At 42.2% G+C, this 19946-nt stretch overlaps 1 protein-coding gene across 1 annotated transcript in view; it reads left to right on the top strand.

The window, feature by feature from the left end:
* Nucleotides 1-19946, top strand: part of nt5dc1 (5'-nucleotidase domain containing 1) — a 514716-nt gene that overhangs the window by 447150 nt on the left and 47620 nt on the right. Inside the window, exon 9 of the mRNA XM_048530930.2 lies at nucleotides 8475-8593. Within this exon, the coding sequence (XP_048386887.1) occupies nucleotides 8475-8593 (119 nt within the window). The remainder of the gene's footprint in view (nucleotides 1-8474; nucleotides 8594-19946) is intronic.

Here is a 19946-nt window from a genome sequence, read left to right as displayed (position 1 = left end):
CCAGCCACTCCTCTTGCCAGCTCACCTCAGCATACCCCAATCTCTGCCAATCCTGCCTTGTCAGAATCCAGCACAATGACAGCTGCAAAGGTTGGACCTTCTCCCAATTATCCTGCACTACAGGGAAACTGTGCTGATTTTAGGCAGGCTGTGTATTTCTGAACGTGCCGGGACTGGAAATCCCAGCTAGAAACACAGAACTCAGTGGTAACATTAAAAAAGAGCAGAGAAGGGTGGGTAAGATGTACTTGGTGGTGGTATCATGCTGGAGATGATGACTCTGGCACAGGATGATCTTTGGGCTATGAAGGCTGATGTAATGGAAACTAGAAACTAAGTAGTATTGTGAAGGGTGCATCATCAGATGTGATGTAACAGACAGACTGGGATAGTGGAATAGTCCTTAAAGGAAACAGTGTGGGTGGAAGCGTACTTAGATAGCTGTAGGAGTTAACTAACTTCAAATGAATGTTATTAGACTGCCTAGCCTAAAAACAGAGGCAGAAAATTTGAGGAAACAAAGTGTCAAAGATGAATCATGTGTGGTCAAAAAAAAAGAGTAGAACCTATCAGCAAAATTGTCCACATTCCTTAGAATGTGGAAAGCAGATCAGAAGGTAGAAAAGATTGTTGACAAAATTCATTTAGAAAATCATAAAATGATCGGACACATTCAGCATGAATTTATGAAAAGGAAATCACGTTTGGCAAATTTATTCAGTTTGTTTTAAGGATGGATAAAAGGGAACTAGTCACTGTAGCATACTTGGATTTCCAAAAGACATTCATTGAGCAAAAGTTTATTACTCAAGATATGGTCGTATGGGGTTGGTGGCAACATGTTAAAATTGATGGAGGATTAGTTAAAGATGGGAGTTGGATTGCAGAGAATAGTGGGTCATTTTCAAGTTGATAGGCTATGACAAGTGGATTGCCACAAGGTTCAGACTGGGACCTCAGCTTTTTACAACTTAATTTAACAACTTAAATGAACAGTCTGAGAGCAGAGGATCTATATTTGTGAATGCTACAAAGGTAAATAGGAATGGAAGTCGAGTGTAAGACGAAAAGAAACGCAGATAATTTAAGTGATAAGGTGCTGGATGGAGTATAATACGGGAAATGTTAAATTTACATTTTAAGAATGGAAAATCAGGCTTTTTTTGTTTATAAAGTGTGAAACGTGCCAATATTAACCTTCAGAGAGAGATATCTATTGCTAGAAGAAGCATAGAAGTGCAGAGCCACAAGCAACTAGAAAGACAAATACCATGTTGACCTTGATTACAAGATGAGTGAAGTACCAAGATAAGGAAGCCTCGCTTGATTGTACAGCGCTTTGGTGAGGCCATATTAAGAGTATATATGTACATTTTTGGTCTAATTTCAGGAACCATGAAGTTGCATTGGTGTTAACTAGATTGGCTCCTGGATAAGCGCGCTGTTGTATGATGAGAAGCTGAGAAAATGGACCATATGCTTTGTGAAGTTCATAAAAATGAGGGACGATCTTAATGAAATATATATGTTTCTGAAAGAAATATTGTGGTTGTCTAACAAACTGAGCTCTACCTTACAGACAGTAAATGCAAACAGTCTGATACTTCTCCGATCTTCCTCTGGACCAGGACCCAATTGCCGAACATCAGTCACTTAGGCAGAATGTTATTTTGGTATCAGGTGACCTGCCTACTGGCTAGAGAGCCTGTGAGAAATCTCTGCTGCCTGTTCATGGGCAGGCCTTCCAAACCACATACCAAGTAGGCAGCGGTGAAGCTTCCTGTGAGCCTTCTCCTGAAATTAAGACCCATAGGATTGGATGTCCCACCGAGAAAAAATTACTGGCTAATCAGGAGCTGGTAACTCTTATATTAAGCAGTGCGTCTGAACAAGTTGTTCTCACTGAGGAGGGAACAATGAGCCCATTCCTACCCAACAGAATGAAATTTGGGAGAATTGGGGTCGTAGTTATGGCAAATGAAGGCAGGTGAGTGGCTCGAATGCAATCCTTTCCTTCCCAATGACCAGATGCTTCAACCTGAAAGTAATTGCCATTGATTAAGGGGCCCTGCCCTCACCCTGCAGCCAGGTCAGGTTGACTTGTCATGTATGCCGCAATGCGACATCCTGTGTGCTGCTGAGTTAATCACAGTGGAGGTGGGATAAAGCCCTTTGAATGGTGATTAATTCACCATTGAAGAGCTTTAATTGATGTATAAGGAAGGCTGACCATGCATCTGTGTGCCAAGGAGGTAATTGTACCAGAGATAGAAGGGCAGTGGGGTATGATATCATCATTTCTAATTAAATGTCCTTCCCAACTTCAGGCTCAACAAGAACAGAATAAGACCATAAGACATAGGAGTGGAAGTAAGGCCATTCGGCCCATCAAGTCCACTCTGCCATTTAAATCATGGCTGATGGGCATTTCAACTCTACTTCCCTGCACTCTCCCCGTAGCCCTTGATTCCTTGTGAGATCAAAAATTAATCGATCTCTGCCTTGAAGGCATCCAATGTCCCGGCCTCCACTGTACTCCGTGGCAATGAATTCCACAAGCCCACCACTCTCTGGCTGAAGAAATGTCTCCTCATTTCCGTTTTAAATTTACCCCCTCTAATTCTAAGGCTGTGCCCACGGGTCCTAGTCTCCCCGCCTAACGGAAACAGCTTCCCAGCGTCCACCCTTTCTAAGTCATACATTATCTTGTAAGTTTCTATTAGATCTCCCCTCAACCTTCTAAACTCTAATGAGTACAATCCCAAGATCCTTAGCCGTTCATCATACATTAAACCTACCATTCCAGGGATTACCTGTGTGAATCTCTGCTGGACACACTCCAGGGCCAGTATTTCCTTCCTGAGGTGTGGGGCCCAAAATTGGACGCAGTATTCTAAATGGGGCCTAACTAGAGCTTTATAAAGTCTCAGAAGCACATCGCTGCTTCTATATTCCAACCCTCTTGAGATAAATGACATTACATTCGCTTTCTTAATCACAGACTTTACCTGCAAGTTAACTTTTAGAGAATCCTGGACCAATACTCCCAGATCCCTTTGTACTTCTGCTTTATGAATTTTCTCACCGTTTAGAAAATAGCCCATGCCTGTATTCTTTTTTCCAAAGTGCAAAACCTTGCATTTACTCACGTTGAATTTCATCAGCCATTTCCTGGACCACTCCTAAACTGCCTAAATCTTTCTGCAGCCTCCCCACCTCCTCAGTACTACCTGCCTGTACACCTATCTTCGTATCATCGGCAAACTTCGCCAGAATGCCCCCGGTCCCTTCATCTAGATCATTAATACATAAGGTGAACAGCTGCGGCCCCAACACTGAACCCTGCGGGACACCACTTGTCACCGGTTGCCATTCCAAAAAAGAGCCTCTTATCCCAACTTTCTGCCTTCTGTCAGACAGCCAGTCCTCAATCCAAGCCAGTAGCTCACCTCGAACACCATGGGCTTTCACCTTGCTCAGCAGCCTCCCGTGAGGCACCTTATTAAAGGCCTTTTGGAAGACTAGATAGATAACATCCACTGGGTTTCCCTGGTCTAACATACTTGTTACCTCTTCAAAGAATTCTAACAGGATTGTCAGGCACAACCTCCCCTTACTAAATCCATGCTGACTTGTCCTAATCTGACTCTGCACTTCCAGGAATTTAGAAATCTCATCCTTAACAATGGATTCTAGAATTTTACCAAGAACCGAGGTTAGGCTAATCGGCCTATAATTTTCCATCTTTTGCCTTGATCCTTTCTTAAATGAGGGGTTACAACAGCAATTTTCCAATCATCTGGGACTTTCCCTGACTCCAGTGACTTTTGAAAGATCACAACCAAAGCCTCTGCTATTTCCTCAGCCACCTCCCTCAGAACTCTAGAATATGCCACCCCTTTTTTGCAGAGCAGTAACTGACCTCACATCCTCCACTGTCTTCCCTCCACTGCATCCCATCTTATAGTTCCCCAACCCTGTGGAGCTCCCCTTTACCAAGATCCAATATCAAGACTGCCAGGTTTCACCCTGTTTCTGCCCAACAGAATGGATTTATTCCTACTTCATTTTTTGTTCCCTTTCTCACACCCATGACTCCTCTGATAGTAGCTTCCTCTGTAAAAAAAATACAGTACCTTTATTCTTACCCTCTCTACTTTGCCCTGGATGTCTGATCTCACTATATCACAGATGTCAGCATTCCTAATGTGAGTTTGCATCAAACAGAATGTTTTATCTAATGTGCTAATGCTTATGTCACCTTGCATAACATAAGGAACGAGATGTGGATGTTATTGTGTTGAAGAATCCAGCAGGCATTTGTTCTGAGGAAGGGTCACTGAATCTGAAACATTAACTCTGACTTCTTTTCCCACAGCTGCCGGACCTGTTGAGTTTTTCCAGCAACTTCTGTTTTTTGTTCCTGAAGCATTTGTTACAATTAACTATTATATTACATTCATTAGACGCATAAGTACTTGAGCTAAGTTGAAGCAGTTACCCACACAGGAGTATGCTCCCCATAGATTGTTACACATGAAGTGATGCTCAGTAAGATGAAGTGTGGGTTTTTTAAAACCACTGGTTACATGCTTTGAAGAGGTGATTATCTCATGAGCATGTCTCTTCACGATAAATTGCAAATTGACTGAAACTTAAGTCAACACTGCCAAAAGGACCACTCCATCTTCATACTCCACATCCCATCCCCTTTGTGCCAATGCTGTCACTTTAAAAAGGTTATTTTGTGCTTGAATTTTTTTTGAAGGGAATTGTAAAGGCAGAGGCACTGAAGAGTCTAGAGACGAAACGTTTAACTATGGAAGGTAGTGGCCAGGTCTCCCAGTTCAGGTTTATTTCCAGAGATAATGGGAACTGCAAAAGCTGGAGAATCAGAGATAACAAAGTGTGGAGCTGGATGAACACAGCAGGCCAAGCAGCATCTTGTGCTCCTATGATGCTGCTTGGCCTGCTGTGTTCATCCAGCTCCACACTTTGTTATCTCAGGTTTATTTCCAGCTTGGTTTTTTATTAACTGTAGCAGTCACAAGATATTTTGAGTACCAGAGGGTTGCAAACTTCAGAAAATGATTCCAAACTGACTTTCTCTGAAATCTCTTCGGTTGCTGTTCCCTTCTGCCTGTAAGAATCCACCTTTGAATTTAGAGATAACACAGTGTGGAACTGGAGGAACACAGCAGGTCAGGCAGCATCAGAGGATCAGGAAAGTTGATGTTTCGAGTGGGGACTCTTCTTCAGATGACCCGAAATGTCAACTTTCCTGCTCCTCTGATGCTGCCTGCCCTGCTGTGTTCCTCCAGCTCCACACTGTGTTGTCCCTAACTCCAGCATTGACAGTTCTTACTGCATTTGAATTTAACTTCTTGCTAAGGTGTGTGTTTATGGGATGTTACAATACTAGAACAGTTAATCGGTTAAGTTTTCCAATAGTGATTCTAAATTCTGCCACCTTTTGTTCGTATTTTATCTGTAGTGTTTAAATAAATTGTGTTTTGCTTGAAGCTTAGTGCCTTGACCAGTGGCATCACACCTGGAACACTGACTTCACATCTGCCTTTAAAATAATTAAAACTTAGGGTCTAGGTTACCTTCTTAAAAATATTTTGAGGGGGTCTGGCCTGGTCTATAACACCTTCAAACAACACTTTCCTATGCAAACAGGGGGTGTAACACCTGACCTTTTATCTTCTCTCTGCTCACCGTCCAAAGTTCCAAACAATCCTTCCAGATGAAGCAACGATTTACCTAGATGTGTTTCAATTTCATACACTGTATTCACTGTTCACAACGTAGTTTCTTGTACAATGAGGAGACAAAATACAGATAGAGCGACTGCTTTATGGGACAGTTCTGTTCTGTTCACAAGCATGGTCTCCACTTTCAGGTGGCCTGACTTTTCAATTCTCCATCATGCTTCAGGCTGCCCTCCGCTGCACTCTTTAGTTGAACCTCAATGTAAGCTTCGGGAACAGCACTGCATCTTTCATCTAAGCATCTTAAACTAACCTTCCACAATAACGTTGTGTTCATCATTTTGAGATTAATTTCTTGTGTGTCCCTTCTGTTTCCTTTTCTTTACTAGTTTCAGCTCTTTTTTTGCCTTCTAGTGGAAAAATGCGTCTCCTTTTTACAGTTCTTTATTTTCTTTCATTCTGTTCCTACTCCAACTCCATTCCTTTCAGTCCTACAGGAGTAATGTTTCTATTATAGTGCATTTTCTAGTTCTATGTTGATAAAATGGTGGCAAGATAGTACATTAAAGTTAAAAATCTTTAATCTTTTGCAGATAGAGCAATAAATTCAGAAAATTTTAGTGTAACCCCCAAGAAGTTTATTAACCGGATTAATTATCCAGTAAATGTTATGGTGCATTCACACACAGGTTAAAATGGCCCTTCATGCATACACAGACTGGGCCATAATGTTAATGCTCGCAACAGGTCACAGACGCATCTGTTCGTGTAACCTCTGATGTAGCCACAAGCAGAGGTCAGGCATGTTCAAAGGATAGTGCTCTCCCTCCCCTCCAGCATTTCTTCAGCTGCTCCTCCTTCTCCACATTCACTCTGTGTCCAGCCCTATCCATCTGCCGTGCAGCCCTCTCTGGAGACAGGAGACTGAGCTTACCTGATTCAGTGTCCCTGGAACTAGGCTTTAGGAAGCCTATGTAAAAGAGACCACAGTCACCAATCTATGTGCACCATTACCCAGATTTAGAAATGTCCCCCACCCCAGGCCAGGGATCGGACACCCTCCATTGCTCCTCGGAGCAGCTGTGGGCTCCTTACTGATAGAGGTGGCTTGCTTTGGAAAGCTCCCCTCCTGACGGAATGCCAGCAACGAAGGCATGCTGAGCTGTTTGGAATGAAGGTCACTGTGACACCTTCTGGTGTGTGCACTTGTTTTCAATGACTCCACTTTCCTGCTATTTACCATAATCCCTGATTCCCATACTAATCAAAAGTCTGCCTGTCTCAGCCTCGCATGAACTTAATGACCCAGCCTCAACAGCCCTCTGCAGTGAAGAATTTCATACGTTTACTCTCTTAAAGAAGAAATTCCTCCTCATCTAATTAGAAAACTCCTTTACCTTTGGATAAAAATTGAGATTTAGATACAGTAAAGGGAACCATAAGAACCCTGTATTGTAGGCTAATTCTTAATATAATGATCACATTCCATCAGACTTCCACTGTATAATATACTAAGAACAATTAAATCTCAGAGATAGTCAGAATTGCTGATGCTGGAGACTCTGAGATAACAAGGTGTGGAGCTGGATGAACTCAGCAGGCCAGGCAGCATCTGAGGAGCAGGAAAGCTGACGTTTCGGGTCTGGACCCTTCTTCAGAAATGGGGTAGGGGAAGGGGTTTCTGAAATAAATAGGGAGAGAGGGAAGCGATGATAGAAAGTGGATAGTGGAGCAGGTAGCTGAAGAGAAGATGGACAGGTCAAGGAGGCGGGGATGAAGCCAGTACAGGTGAGTGTAGGTAGGGAGTTGGGATCGGGGTTGATCAGTGAGGAGGGTGGAGGGGTGGGGGGGCGGTGGTGTAGGTGGGAGAAAAGATGGATAGGTCCAGGAGGCTGGGATGAGAAGCGGGGGGAACTGGTCGTGGGATGAGTTTGGGGGTGGGGAGATTTTGAAGCTTGTAAAGTTCCCATTGAGATCATTGGGTTGTCGGGTTCCCAGGCGGAATATGAGGTGCTGTTCCTCCAGTTTTCGGGTTGCATCATTGTAGCACTGGAGGAGACTCAGTTTGGACATGTCATCCAAGGAGTGGGTGGGGGAGTTGAAGTGGTTCGAGACTGGGAGTTGTCGTCATTTGTCACAAACTGCGCGTAAGTGCTCCACAAAGCGGTCTCCAAGCCTCCGCTTGGTTTCCCTGATGTAGAGGAGGCTACATTTACAATTAAACCTCTACTTCACCTGGAAGGAGTGGGATAGGAAGAATTTAAAGGGCACATGTAGTATTTCCAGCATCATCTTGAAAAGCTGCTAAATGAAAGTAAAACCGTGTTGGAGGTGACAGAAGAGAGAACCAGTGTGACTCAGAGGAAATGGCCCCTTCAGAATACTGAAAAGGGAGATAAAGTGAAAATGTGTTTGGTGCTCACCGCTGTCTGATCGTCAGTGGGTTGCAGGTTGCTAAGAGTTCCCCAGTCAAAACCTTCAAGAAAGGTTACTCGGTTTACCCATCCAACTATTTATGTCATTTACGAAAAAGGGCAGTATGCTGCACTTGCAGTGACACTGTTGCGAGGGGATCAACATCTGGTTGCAATGTTCAAAAAGCTATTGTTCGGAATTGCAAAATATGTATTCAGTAAAACAATAAATGGGATGGAATGTATAAACAAAAGATACTCTATTTCTGTAACACAGATGTTGATTATTTCAAATAAATCAGTAAAATGTTAATATTTTTGATAAAATCTTTTAATTTATTCACAGTTAATGATGAGGAAAGGGAGCCACTTCCCTCGTTAGAACAACCTGGCTGGTACTCACAAGGTAACTGGAGCCATCTTAATGAACTACTGAAAAAGATAACTGGAAAATCAGACCCAAAGGTACGCTGAGTGTATAACAACTCAATTAGACTAATAAGAGTAAAATATTCACTGCAGCCACTTTTACTCAGACATTTTTCTCTAACTGTTTCCAAGCTATTCCTCTCAGGAGATACAACTAAAAGGTATTTAGAAAGAATGCAAGTTGGCTCTTCACCATTACAGATTTGCTCTAAAAAGCAGTTAAGAATTGTGGAAAAACCTGGATATTGTTCTAATATGATTTACAGTTCTGCAAATTCTCAACATCTGTTATCAAATGCGTGAATTTATTTTAATTTTCGTTCTATCCTACTCATTCTGACGTTTGTAGTTTGTTATAAATAATTCGGTATTATGTCTTCAAGCAGTTTTAAAACGGATATGCAAGTCAACTTTAATTTTTATCGCTTGTTGATCTATTTAAAATGCCCAAACCTGCTAAATGCAGGCACATTTAATGACAGCAGAAACTAAAAAAACATCAATTGTTGTTAAATCATCTGAAGATTCCAAGACCGGTTGGAGCACCAGATCACATCTAAATCTAATCTGACACAGGTTACTTCTACAGGTTGTTGTGTTGCTCCAATATCAATAAAGTGATCATTTGTTACTTGGCTGGTGGTTAAGGTAATTAGAGAGGGAGAGGGCTGGTGGAGAAAAACTTGACTCATGATCATGATTTTTAATTAATTCTTAGCTGCGCTATGCCTGAAGGTACGAATATCAGTGCTGAATATTTGCCTTAGTTTTGTAATATGATCGTTATAGTCATGATCGATAAAGCAACATTTATTTATTTCAAATTTAAATTGACCACTTTGTTGGGTAATGTTTTTGATACAGTGCCTGGCTGGACTGAGTTTTGACATGTTTTAAATAAATGAGTATTATCAAAGGTTTTAATTGCTCCGTAAACTTCAATTTGTAGTCAACAAGATTTGCACTCCAGCTGGAAGCCCCTATTGCCACCATATGAATCAGTCTGCATGATATAATTAGTCAGTATACTGATATTGCAGCATCTCTCGCATCTATAGATAATATATTTGTTCTGCAGTTATAACTGCTCAATCATAGCTGTTCTAAACAAATTAGTCTTCTCCTTAAACCACAAACGTCCTTGTGGTGATTGTGTTCTTTCAGAGATATTAGGGGGGAATTTCGGGATTGGGTACAACTTGCCATTCCTGTGGTGTTGCTGCTTTGGGGAGAAGCCCTGGAGGAGAGGTGCTGTTGAAGTAATCTTGGTGAGTTGCTGTAGTGAATCCTGCAGTTCGTGAATCCTGCAGTTCGTGAATCCTGCAGTTAGTGAATCGCATTGTACCTGTGAAGGAGGGGTGGAAATTGATTCTAATGGCAGAAACAGTCATCAGTTGAAAGGTGTTCAGGTTTGTGGCCCTGTCCATCCATGTGGGTGTTGTTAATTCTATCACATTTTGATTTAAACATGTAAGTAGAGAGGAGGCCTTGAAGGATCAGATGATCTCAGAACACACATCTATATTTTCATAGCTATATGTAAACTGATCTGTTCACCCTCTAGTCAATAGCAATCCCTGTGTTATTGTTGGGAACCTGAACACGGGTGCTGCTACTCAGGGGAATTTGACCTTCCAAGTGGATGTAAATTCAATGTTGTCATTTCTGCTTGCTTTCTATTCATCAGCGTGATATTTCTAGAGATTTAATTAGTATCCCATCTCATTCAAACCGGGAGTCATCGAATCCTTGTATATCTATATTGGATAGGACCAATAATAGCATATGGGGAAAAAAGAAGAGGCCTCATAAAGTTGATGTTTGTTATACGTGTGGGGCCAGCAAAAGCAGAGTGCAGCTCTGGGTTCTGTGTGAATGATGTGAATCCCTGCCACCCAGAATCCTCTCCTTTAGCATCATAGCCCCATCTGCTCCCAAGATCTACCTTCTCCCCAGCCAACAAGCTGCAGTGGATGCCTGTTCCACACAAGCTGCTATCCCAAGACCTGTACATCCGAGTCTGTACGTAACGAGGGTTTCTGCTATAGGTTGGCATGAGCTGCTTCATTACTAGAGGAGCACTAGCATGAGCACTGGCTTGATTAGCATACAACCTTGTTTCTGACTTTATAATGTGGAAAAGCTCACTAATGAAGCAGTTAAAGAAGGCTAGGCAAAGGACATTCCCTGAGGAGCTAATGCATTAGTGACCTGAACTGTGTCGACTGGCCTCTGACAGCCATGAACATGATCATCTTCCTCTGCATAATATATGACTAGGCACGGAAAGGCTTTCCCAGTGATATGCGGAGCAGTTCAGTTTTCCTCAGGCTCTATTATTGCCATTCTCAGTTGAAGACTAGTTTGACAATTAGGGCAGCTAAGTTCATCTCTTCGCTGACTTACAACTTTTGTTTTACAAGCTGACAAGTCTAGAATAATGCGTGGAACCAGATGTTGGCTGAATCTAAACTGAGGGTAGAATGTTAAGAGTCATGCCGGGTGATAGAAGAGGAATTTACTTAAGCAGGATGACCCCAGATCAAACCCCACTACCTCCCCACCTTCTCGATTCATGAACGCTTATGCATTTCCATCTCTCTAGAGTTGCCATTATTTTAGCTCCAGGCAGGGCGACAAAGAGTCAGCTTACTCAACTGGTGAGCCAATGCAGATAAGACAAGACCTTGGCACTAAGGGGTGTGCACCTTAAGATCCAACACCCTACTTTCCCATCTGACACCCCCTCCCCATGACCTCCACTCAATGAGATCATAGCCCCAAAGGCCACTGACGTTTTCTGTGGGTGAGTCTCCTTCTGGGAGTCTGGGGTTGTTATACCACCAGCAGCAGTAGTAGGCATGTGCTGTGATACTCTCATGGTCTGGAGCTTCCTGTCTTTGATTGACTGGCAGCTCTTGGCTGCTGGTCCTTCCCCGTCCTGCATCCTAATTTTGGTATAAAGCCCACTGGCAAAATGGCTGATTTCCCGAAGATCTGGCCGGCTTTCCCACCATCATCAGTTACTGGTTTCCCTCCTCCAAGCTGTCCTACTTGCAGACCAAATCCAACAACAGGAATATCTGATCATTGGTTGAGGTTATTCATATGTGGTACCCCATGATTCTGTTTATTCTTATTTGACACTTTAGTGATGATTGCAATGATGTTGATTACAATTGACGGGAGAAACAGAAAATGCTGGAACTTAACCAAGAAAAAGATCTCAATTACAGCCAGGATGCTCAAGGCAGACTCTTTAAGTCCTTGTTCTAATTAATCTGGCTAGATGCTTTCCTATACCATTAACATCCACTGACTGAACCTCACTTACTCTGTCTTTAATGTGTAAAAGAGCCACTTTCCTATATATGCCTCTAACTCAGCTTCATTATCCAAGCCTACATAGAGTGCTGCATGCCTCCTTCACCATCCCACATAATTATAACTCAACATGCCAGACATCTCATCCTCGATTTTCGTCCAATTATATAAAGTAGTTCATAATGTACTTAGAAAACACTAACAGAGCTCATATTATTTTTAACTTAACTCATACATACTCTGTCTAAGCATGTATTATTTAATAACTTTCCTTTCTACAGCTGAAATTAGGATCAGCAATGCTCCTGGTAGCTTGACCAGAGAGCAAGTGAATAAGATCCATGTATACTGCGCATTAGCTCCTGCCTTGAGTTTGATTTTCAGTTCATTTAGAGCAGAACTTTTACTATATCCAAAGAATTTCAATAATGGTAGAAAGGATGAGACCAGGAGACAGAGTTGTTTTGGCTCTGATCTCTCTAATGCCCAGCAACTTGGATATTGGAATCAATATCGAACATCAGCTATGCCATTTGAGTAACCCGTAAGATGTTCCACATCTCGATCTTATCTTAGGTTTTTGTGAAATTGATTGCATCCTTTGTTTTTCAAATGGGGAGACAATGGTATATCTAACAACTCAAGACTGGCATCCATGTGGCATTGTGGGCCATCAGTAGCAGCAGAATTGTACTCTGGCACAATCTGTGACTTCATGATCTGGCATATCTCCCACTCAACTATTACCATCATGCTAGGGGATGAGCCCTGGTTCAATGGAGAGTGTAAGAGGGCATGGCAGGAGCAGCACCAGGCATACCGAAAAATGAGGTGTCAAAACGGTGAAGTTTCCAAACAGGACTACTTGTATACTAAACAGCAGAAACATCCAGTGATGGACGAAGCTAAGCAATCCTACAACCATGGATCAGATCTAAATTCTACGCACATAAACCAACAGGTTAAAATTCTAGCCTGCCATAATCCTCCCTGTACACACTCATGCAAATTGGCTCAAAAACGCTCGGGATAATGGGTGGAGAGAGAAATGGAAAGGCAGTTTAATGGTGCTTGACCACAAAGGTCACTGAGAGAAATCTTTCCGCTTGCTAGGACATGCCACTCCTTAATCTGTCTCGTCCAGGTGCTTTAACTTGGTGGTAGGAGGCACAGAGCAGCCACAGATGGTGGTTCTGGTTAATGTGAAGCAGGACTTTGTCTCCACAAAGGCTGGCATGAATACTGCCACTAATGCTATCATAGACAGACCCGTCTGCAGCAGTTAGTTGAGTGAGGATGAGGTCAAATATGTATTCCTCAGTCCTGTGTTCATGTTAACCGAAGCCTCCATCTGTGTCACTTTGAGCCTCCTGCAAGCAAGTTAAAGTAGTATCAGTGATAATGGGAACTGCAGATGCTGGAGAATCCGAGATAACAAAGTGTGGAGCTGGATGAACACAGCAGGCCAAGCAGCATCTCAGGAGCACAAAAGCTGATGTTTCAGGCCTAGACCCTTCTTCAGAGAGGGGGATGGGGAGAGGGAACTGGAATAAATAGGGAGAGAGGGGGAGGTGGACCGAAGATGGAGAGAAAAGATGATAGGTAAAGAGGAGAGTGTAGGTGCGGAGGTAGGGAGGGGATAGGTCTAGGCCCAAAAAGTCAGCTTTTGTGCTCCTGAGATGCTGCTTAGCCTGCTGTGTTCCTCCAGCTCCACACTTTGTTAGTAAGGTAAAGTAGTTGGACAGATTTCACTGTCATTAGTAAAACCATCTCAACCTATATGTAATAACTCGTTAATAAAAACACTCCACTGTCATGAATAAATCCCATTCATAATTGATGTTATTGGTTCCAAAAATAATTTTTCTGTATTTTTCCCCAGGCTTTACATAAGTTTGTCTTCTGTGAAGGCTTTATCTTTCATATCCTGGCCTACGTCGCTCAACCAACATCACTAAAACATTTATCTTGACAATTGTTACTTTTCTGTTAGTGAGTCTTGCTACACACAAATTGAATATTCTGTTAATTACATTAGAGTACTCACTGAATCTGTCTATGACTCTTTTCTCCCTCTTTGTATTTTCCTCATAATTTGCCGTCCCACTTAGTTTTGAATTGATAGAAAATTTGGATATATTGCTCTAAAGCTATTTGTCTTAAACATTAATATAGATTGCAAATAGCTGAGGCTCAAGCACGGATTCTTGCAATGCTGCACTAACCACAGTCTACCAGCTTGAAAATGTCTGACTTTCTTCGTTTGCCATCTATTAACCTACTTTCTATCCATGCTAATGTTCACCGTCTATTTCATGATGCCTTGATTATTACCCTTTTGACAACTTGACTTGTGTCTTTTGGAAATCCAAAGTGCCCTTCACCTACTTGTTCCCCTTTATCTACCTTTACCAGTTACACCCTAAAACACTTGAATCAATTTGCCAAAAGTATTTTTCTTCCTTGTAACTAATTTGATGTGTTCTCATCATGCCACTTTTTAAAGTTTGTTGTCAAGACTGTCTTTATAAATGATTCCAGTACTTTTCTGATGACGGCAGGGGCCACTAGCTAAGAAACCAAAATGGTAACACTTGGAAAATGTCCACTCCCTAAATTTTAAAGAACGTTTGCATTAAGTGTTTTGCACGCTATCCAGGGACATGAAGAATGTTTCCTGGTGCCAACCACGTATTTAAATGCAAAACAGATTCTATTCAGCAGCTTCCCTGATGATTTATCTAGTAAGCTATTTGAGCCATGTGGGCCAGAAGGTTCCAGGTGCAGCCTGTGCTGATGACCCCCAGTCATTCTGCTGTACGTAGAATTTGTGCCAGATTTTCTGAAGCACAACAGTCACATGCAGATTACCTCTCTGCTCTTCAAGTTTTATGTTAAGAAAGATCTCCGCATTTCCAACAGGTGAATCCAATCAGGGCTCCTTCAGAAATGTGGAACCATGCTCTAAATGTGACATGTCCTCCACAATGCAGGATAGCCAAGGGAAGACAAACTACCTGTACCCTTCAAGAACAAAGTTGCTGGAAAAGCTCAGCAAACCTGCCAGCAGCTGTGATGGAAAAAACAGAGTTAATGTTTCGGGTCCGATGACGCTTCTTCAGAACTCTTTTGGTTTTTACCTATACCCTTTCTGCCATATACGAGTATTCAGAGTTCCTGCACCACATGCATTCACCGTAACAATTCCTGAGAAAGGGTAAACTCCTAAGTTAAGCCAGTGGGGAGGATACTAGATGGGGAGGTGGTAGGGTGCTGATTTAAGTGGATACTTTCAGAGGGTTCCGGGGAAAGGGGATTTGCCCAGTGAAATCTTCAATTCCATGGGAACTTCCATCAAGTCTGCTATATTGGCGATTCCGCAGGGTCCCAAGCACAAATCCCATCCACGCCACACAAATGACTGTCTGACAATTAGAACATCTGTGTCAGTCAGATTCACTGGCAGTAGCCTTCTGGAGCATGTCCCAAAAATTGTCTTCAACATTTGTGGCTGATGTAAGCTGTTTTTGTTGCCAAATTGTGACCCTTTAAGGTAATAAAGCTTTAATAACTTTGTATTTATCCTGACTATACTTAGAAAAGTCTTGAGACTTTCAATATAAGCTTCAGTCCCTGATGCCAAATCTCGGGAAAGAACATTGAGAAGGAATGATGTAGCGGTCTTTTAGCTAATGGATGAAAGTAGCGCAATTGAAAGTTAGGAAGACATGACACTGATGAACTAGTGACTGAGCTCAGCAAATGTACCACATGTAGTGGTAGGGTTCAATGGATGAGTTTGGAGCTCTGGAGTAGACTGGGACTTCAGAGGTGATAGGTTAGACCTCTACGAGAAAGTTGGAGCCTGTGCAGCACAGAACTTGTGGCCTTTACAGTCTGTTAGTAGATGTTGTTTCAAAGTACTGAAACCTAGAAATTCAGCGGTTTACTTTAACCCGCCATAAAGGGCAAGGGATGTGCTGTAATGAGATTAAATTTCAAACATCTGCTTCAGTTTCCAGCTTTATTGGCACCGGGTAACGATAATGTAACTACATGAGATGGAGGTCTTTTGTTTAATATATTAATAGCAACATGTAGCTCACATTTTAACAGACTTTCAATTATCAGGACTTAGTGAAGTCCCGCAGCTGAAGAAGGCTGAGAAGCCCCAGTACATCAGTAAATTGCTTTTACAGCATTTCTTGTGGTTTAGGGAGAACAGGAACACTTCCACACACCACTCTCCATTCCTCCAAATCTCTCCCTAACCTCTCAACTCCTAAAGCTTCCTAACCTACAGGCCAATCTCACAAACGCTCATTCTGATTTATATTGCCTTAAAATATCTGCCCCCACAGTCACCCCCTTCTGATCAAGTGTCTCATCTCTGAGTGTCCAAACCACAGTTTTGGTAAGGATGCTGACTGTTTTGAAGGAATACAGATATGAAGAAAACCTGGAAGAAAATTGAGTTAATTTCATTGGAAAAGAGATCCTGCAATCCATACAAGATTTTTTGTTTGAAAGTTTGTGCATTTTGTCCTTGTGGTATTTATATTTGGCAATTTTCACAATCTCAGGTTATCTCAAACTGCTTTCCAGCATGTTTTACACTGTTGTAAACCTAGCAGTCAGTTTCCCCAAAAATAATAATGAGACATCTGTTTGTGTTGGCTGAGGGATAAATAGTATTGAAAGAGCTGTCCTGTGTTTTCTTGAATTGTACCATGACATTTTTCAGTCCATCTGAAAGGCTTGTAAGATTTTAGTTTTATGTGTCATCTGATCAAATCTCAGGTGTGTTGCCAGAACCCATAACCCACTGACTGTGAAGTGGGAGTGTTACCGCTGTGCCAATAAAAGCTATAAGTAACAAAACATGTTTCAATTGCTGGATACTTAATATAGTGCTTAGTTTCCTATCACTTTGAACCAAGAATATGAATTTCTGATGCAATTTATCAGGGTCAAGTGATTTTATGTACCTATAGATCATGGTAACACAGCTCTCGATGAGCATAGAACAATATAGCACAGGAACAGGCCCTTCATTGTTGCGCTGAACATGACAAAATCCATTCTGCCTGTCCTTGCCCATATTCACGTGCTTATCTAAAATTCTCTTAAACCCATAACATATCTACAAGAAGAATGCATGAAGAAAGTTTTATTTTCACGACTAGTTGTATTGAATTTAATTAAATTAACTTTATTGTCACATGTCCGCAAATGAGTACAGTGAAAAGTTTATACATTGCAACTTACAATGCCATCTTAGGTACAAAGGTACCAAAGTACAGCTTCTTCAGTTACAAGATCTTAGAAAATAGAGAAATAAAGTGTCCAGCGTTGCTGAAATAAAAGTTCAGAACAGTGGTCTTCTAACCCATACCATCGTGGGTTCCTAGACTCCAGCCCACACTGGGGTTTGGCTCCAGACTGTGTCAGTCTTCACCTGGTCAGCACAACATCGTGGGCTGAAGGGCCTGTACTGCACCATACTGTTGTATATTCTATGAAGGATCATGAGGCTGGGAGATCACGCTGAGGCCATATCAGGCTGAGAGGACACCACATTGGTGGGCCGCCATGTCGAGAAACCACCAGGCCAGGCTAGAGGCCGCTGCATCAATCTGGGGAGATGCTGTGCCAGGCTGGCATGACCCTGATCACATGTGCACTGAGACTGGGGGTCAGCGGGGACCAGGAAAGAAGAAGAGAACAACACAAACAGAGGAAAAGAAAAGGAAAAGAAGAACAGGCAGAGTGAACAAACTCCAGCTGAAGTGTCCTGTGCTGCCACCATCTTGGACCGCCATTACCTGTGACAAAAGTACTTTGGGAATATTTCTGAGAAAAGACAAACAAAGCTTTATCATCTGTGCTCATCCAGACAATATGCATGAATAAAACTTAACAGAAAATTCAACATCCAGCGCGAGAGAAAATGGGAACTGCAGATGCCGGAGAATCCGAGATAACAAAGTGTGGAGCTGGATGAACGCAGCAGGCCAAGTAGCATCTTAGGAGCACAAAAGCTGACGTTTCGGGCCTAGACCCTTCATCAGAAAAGGGGGATGGGGAGAGGGTTCTGAAGTAAATAGGGAGAGAGCGAGAGGCAGATCGAAGGTGGATAGAGGAGAAGATAGGTGGAGAGGAGACAGACAAGTTCAAGAGAGTTGCAGTGGGAGAGAGATCCCCTGAAGTTTATCCGGTGGGAGGAGGGTAACTTCAGAGGCGTGTGCTACTTCGTTGGAAAGCTTATTGAAGATATTGCTCTGGAGAATGTGCCAATTATTGATGATTGACAGTTAACAGCCAAGCTTTGTTTATATTTGAAACCTGGCATGTTGACTTGATGTTCAGGGCATTGCCCTGAGCAATGAACTAGCAAATGGCTGTAACTTATTTTGATGAGATGAAACAGGCACTGAATCACACTACAAGCATGACTGATGATCCGAAATATTGCTTTGCACACTCAAGATTATCAAAAGAACTGTCTAACCATATCCAACCAGCCTGTGCAAAACCTGAACACAGTGCCCAACATTAGACATGGTTCCACAATTGGATAAAATGTCCTGGATAATGTGTAGAATAATGCTGACAACCAATTTAGGATTGTTAGCTGTGCTTGCTGTGTGGCACACTTGCCTATGCTGGAAGCTACAAATATTATCATACACAGTCGTAGAAAGACAGAGGAAACAGAAAGAACATGTATATGCATTTGACAAAATATGTCTTCTCTTCAGCAATACTCAAGCTCTGTCCTGCCAAATGACAAAAAACACTTCCTGCATATGTTCCCCAGTATCTCCTACTTTGACTCGTTGTAAGTTTTGAACTGATTACATTCCTATGAGGCACCTTGGGACATGTTCTTAATTGAAAGGTGCTACCTAAATGCAAATTTTTGTTGGTATACAAGTAACACTGGTCAGGCCCGGATGAATACCAATATATCCATTGGAAGGTCAGCCCGCAGCTGTAGCGCACAATCGGTGGGCTAAATTTTCTAATTTCAGTACACTCCTCCCTGGGAAGTTCGTCCCATCCTTGGGAACAGCCAGCAGATCTGATGAGATGGCAGCTCCATTTCTCCCAGCTCTGCCGAGAACTCAGTGCTGTCCATTGCTGGAGATCTAGGAATAGGCCTGAAAGGGAAAGGTAAGTCTTTAGGTTTTATAGTGAGGGAGTATTCTACCAGCCCACAGAGGGTAGAGAGCAATCTGAGTGGGTGGGAGAGAGAAGGTTATGTCAGCCAGACAGTGTGGAAGGAAGAGTGGGAAGGAGGAAGTGAATGCTTCTGATGCTTGCCTCCATGAATGAGCTGCCCCTCTCTTCCCATCTTTCATGATGTAGGTGTTTAAAAAGCACACTGCCCATTCTTGCTTGTAAGAAACTCAACTGGCCAATTAATATTATTCATATTCAGGGGCTGGGATGCCAGTTTTAACAAGTGCAGACCTTAGGAGGTGGCAAGAAAGGTGGCAGGCTAGACAGTAATTTTACATTCACCCTGTACACGAAACACACACCCTGTGCAAATATGCAATATCCAGCCCATAGTCTTCAATAAGATGTGTTGTGTTGCTACTAACTATAGCAAGAAGGTCTTACTTAATGCTTATTTAATGTATAATGGTGTGTAAAACCTCCTGCCAATATATGCTGAAGGATTTCTCTGTTTTACTATGCATTCCAGGAATGGCTTTTTTGCAAAACAGGTCCCTGGATATTCTGTTAAATTTTGCATTCACTTCCACTCTGCCAGCAAGAACTGAAACCATTTTGAAGACAGCGTGTGAAATGCCGTGCTTCAAATTATAAAGTCCTTTTACTATATCAGAATCTAGGAAATTTTGAAAAATTGACACCAGTTACTACCTCATTAGTGACCTCTCTTAAAATTTTAGATGAAGTCTCATCAAGACCTGCAGAAAGCCCACATTTTTCCTGGTGCTTTTCTAGAGATTTTGCTTTCATCATGTACCTCTCCCCTTTCCACCTCCTGACTTGCTGCTTTTACTGGGATGGCCTTTATCTCCTCTATGAT

The sequence above is a fragment of the Stegostoma tigrinum genome, chromosome 4 (genome assembly GCF_030684315.1).
Source record: "Stegostoma tigrinum isolate sSteTig4 chromosome 4, sSteTig4.hap1, whole genome shotgun sequence".
NCBI classification, from domain to species: Eukaryota; Metazoa; Chordata; class Chondrichthyes; order Orectolobiformes; family Stegostomatidae; genus Stegostoma; species Stegostoma tigrinum.
The sequence above is the reverse complement of the archived record's forward strand: the minus strand, read 5'-3'. Positions and strand labels throughout refer to the sequence as shown.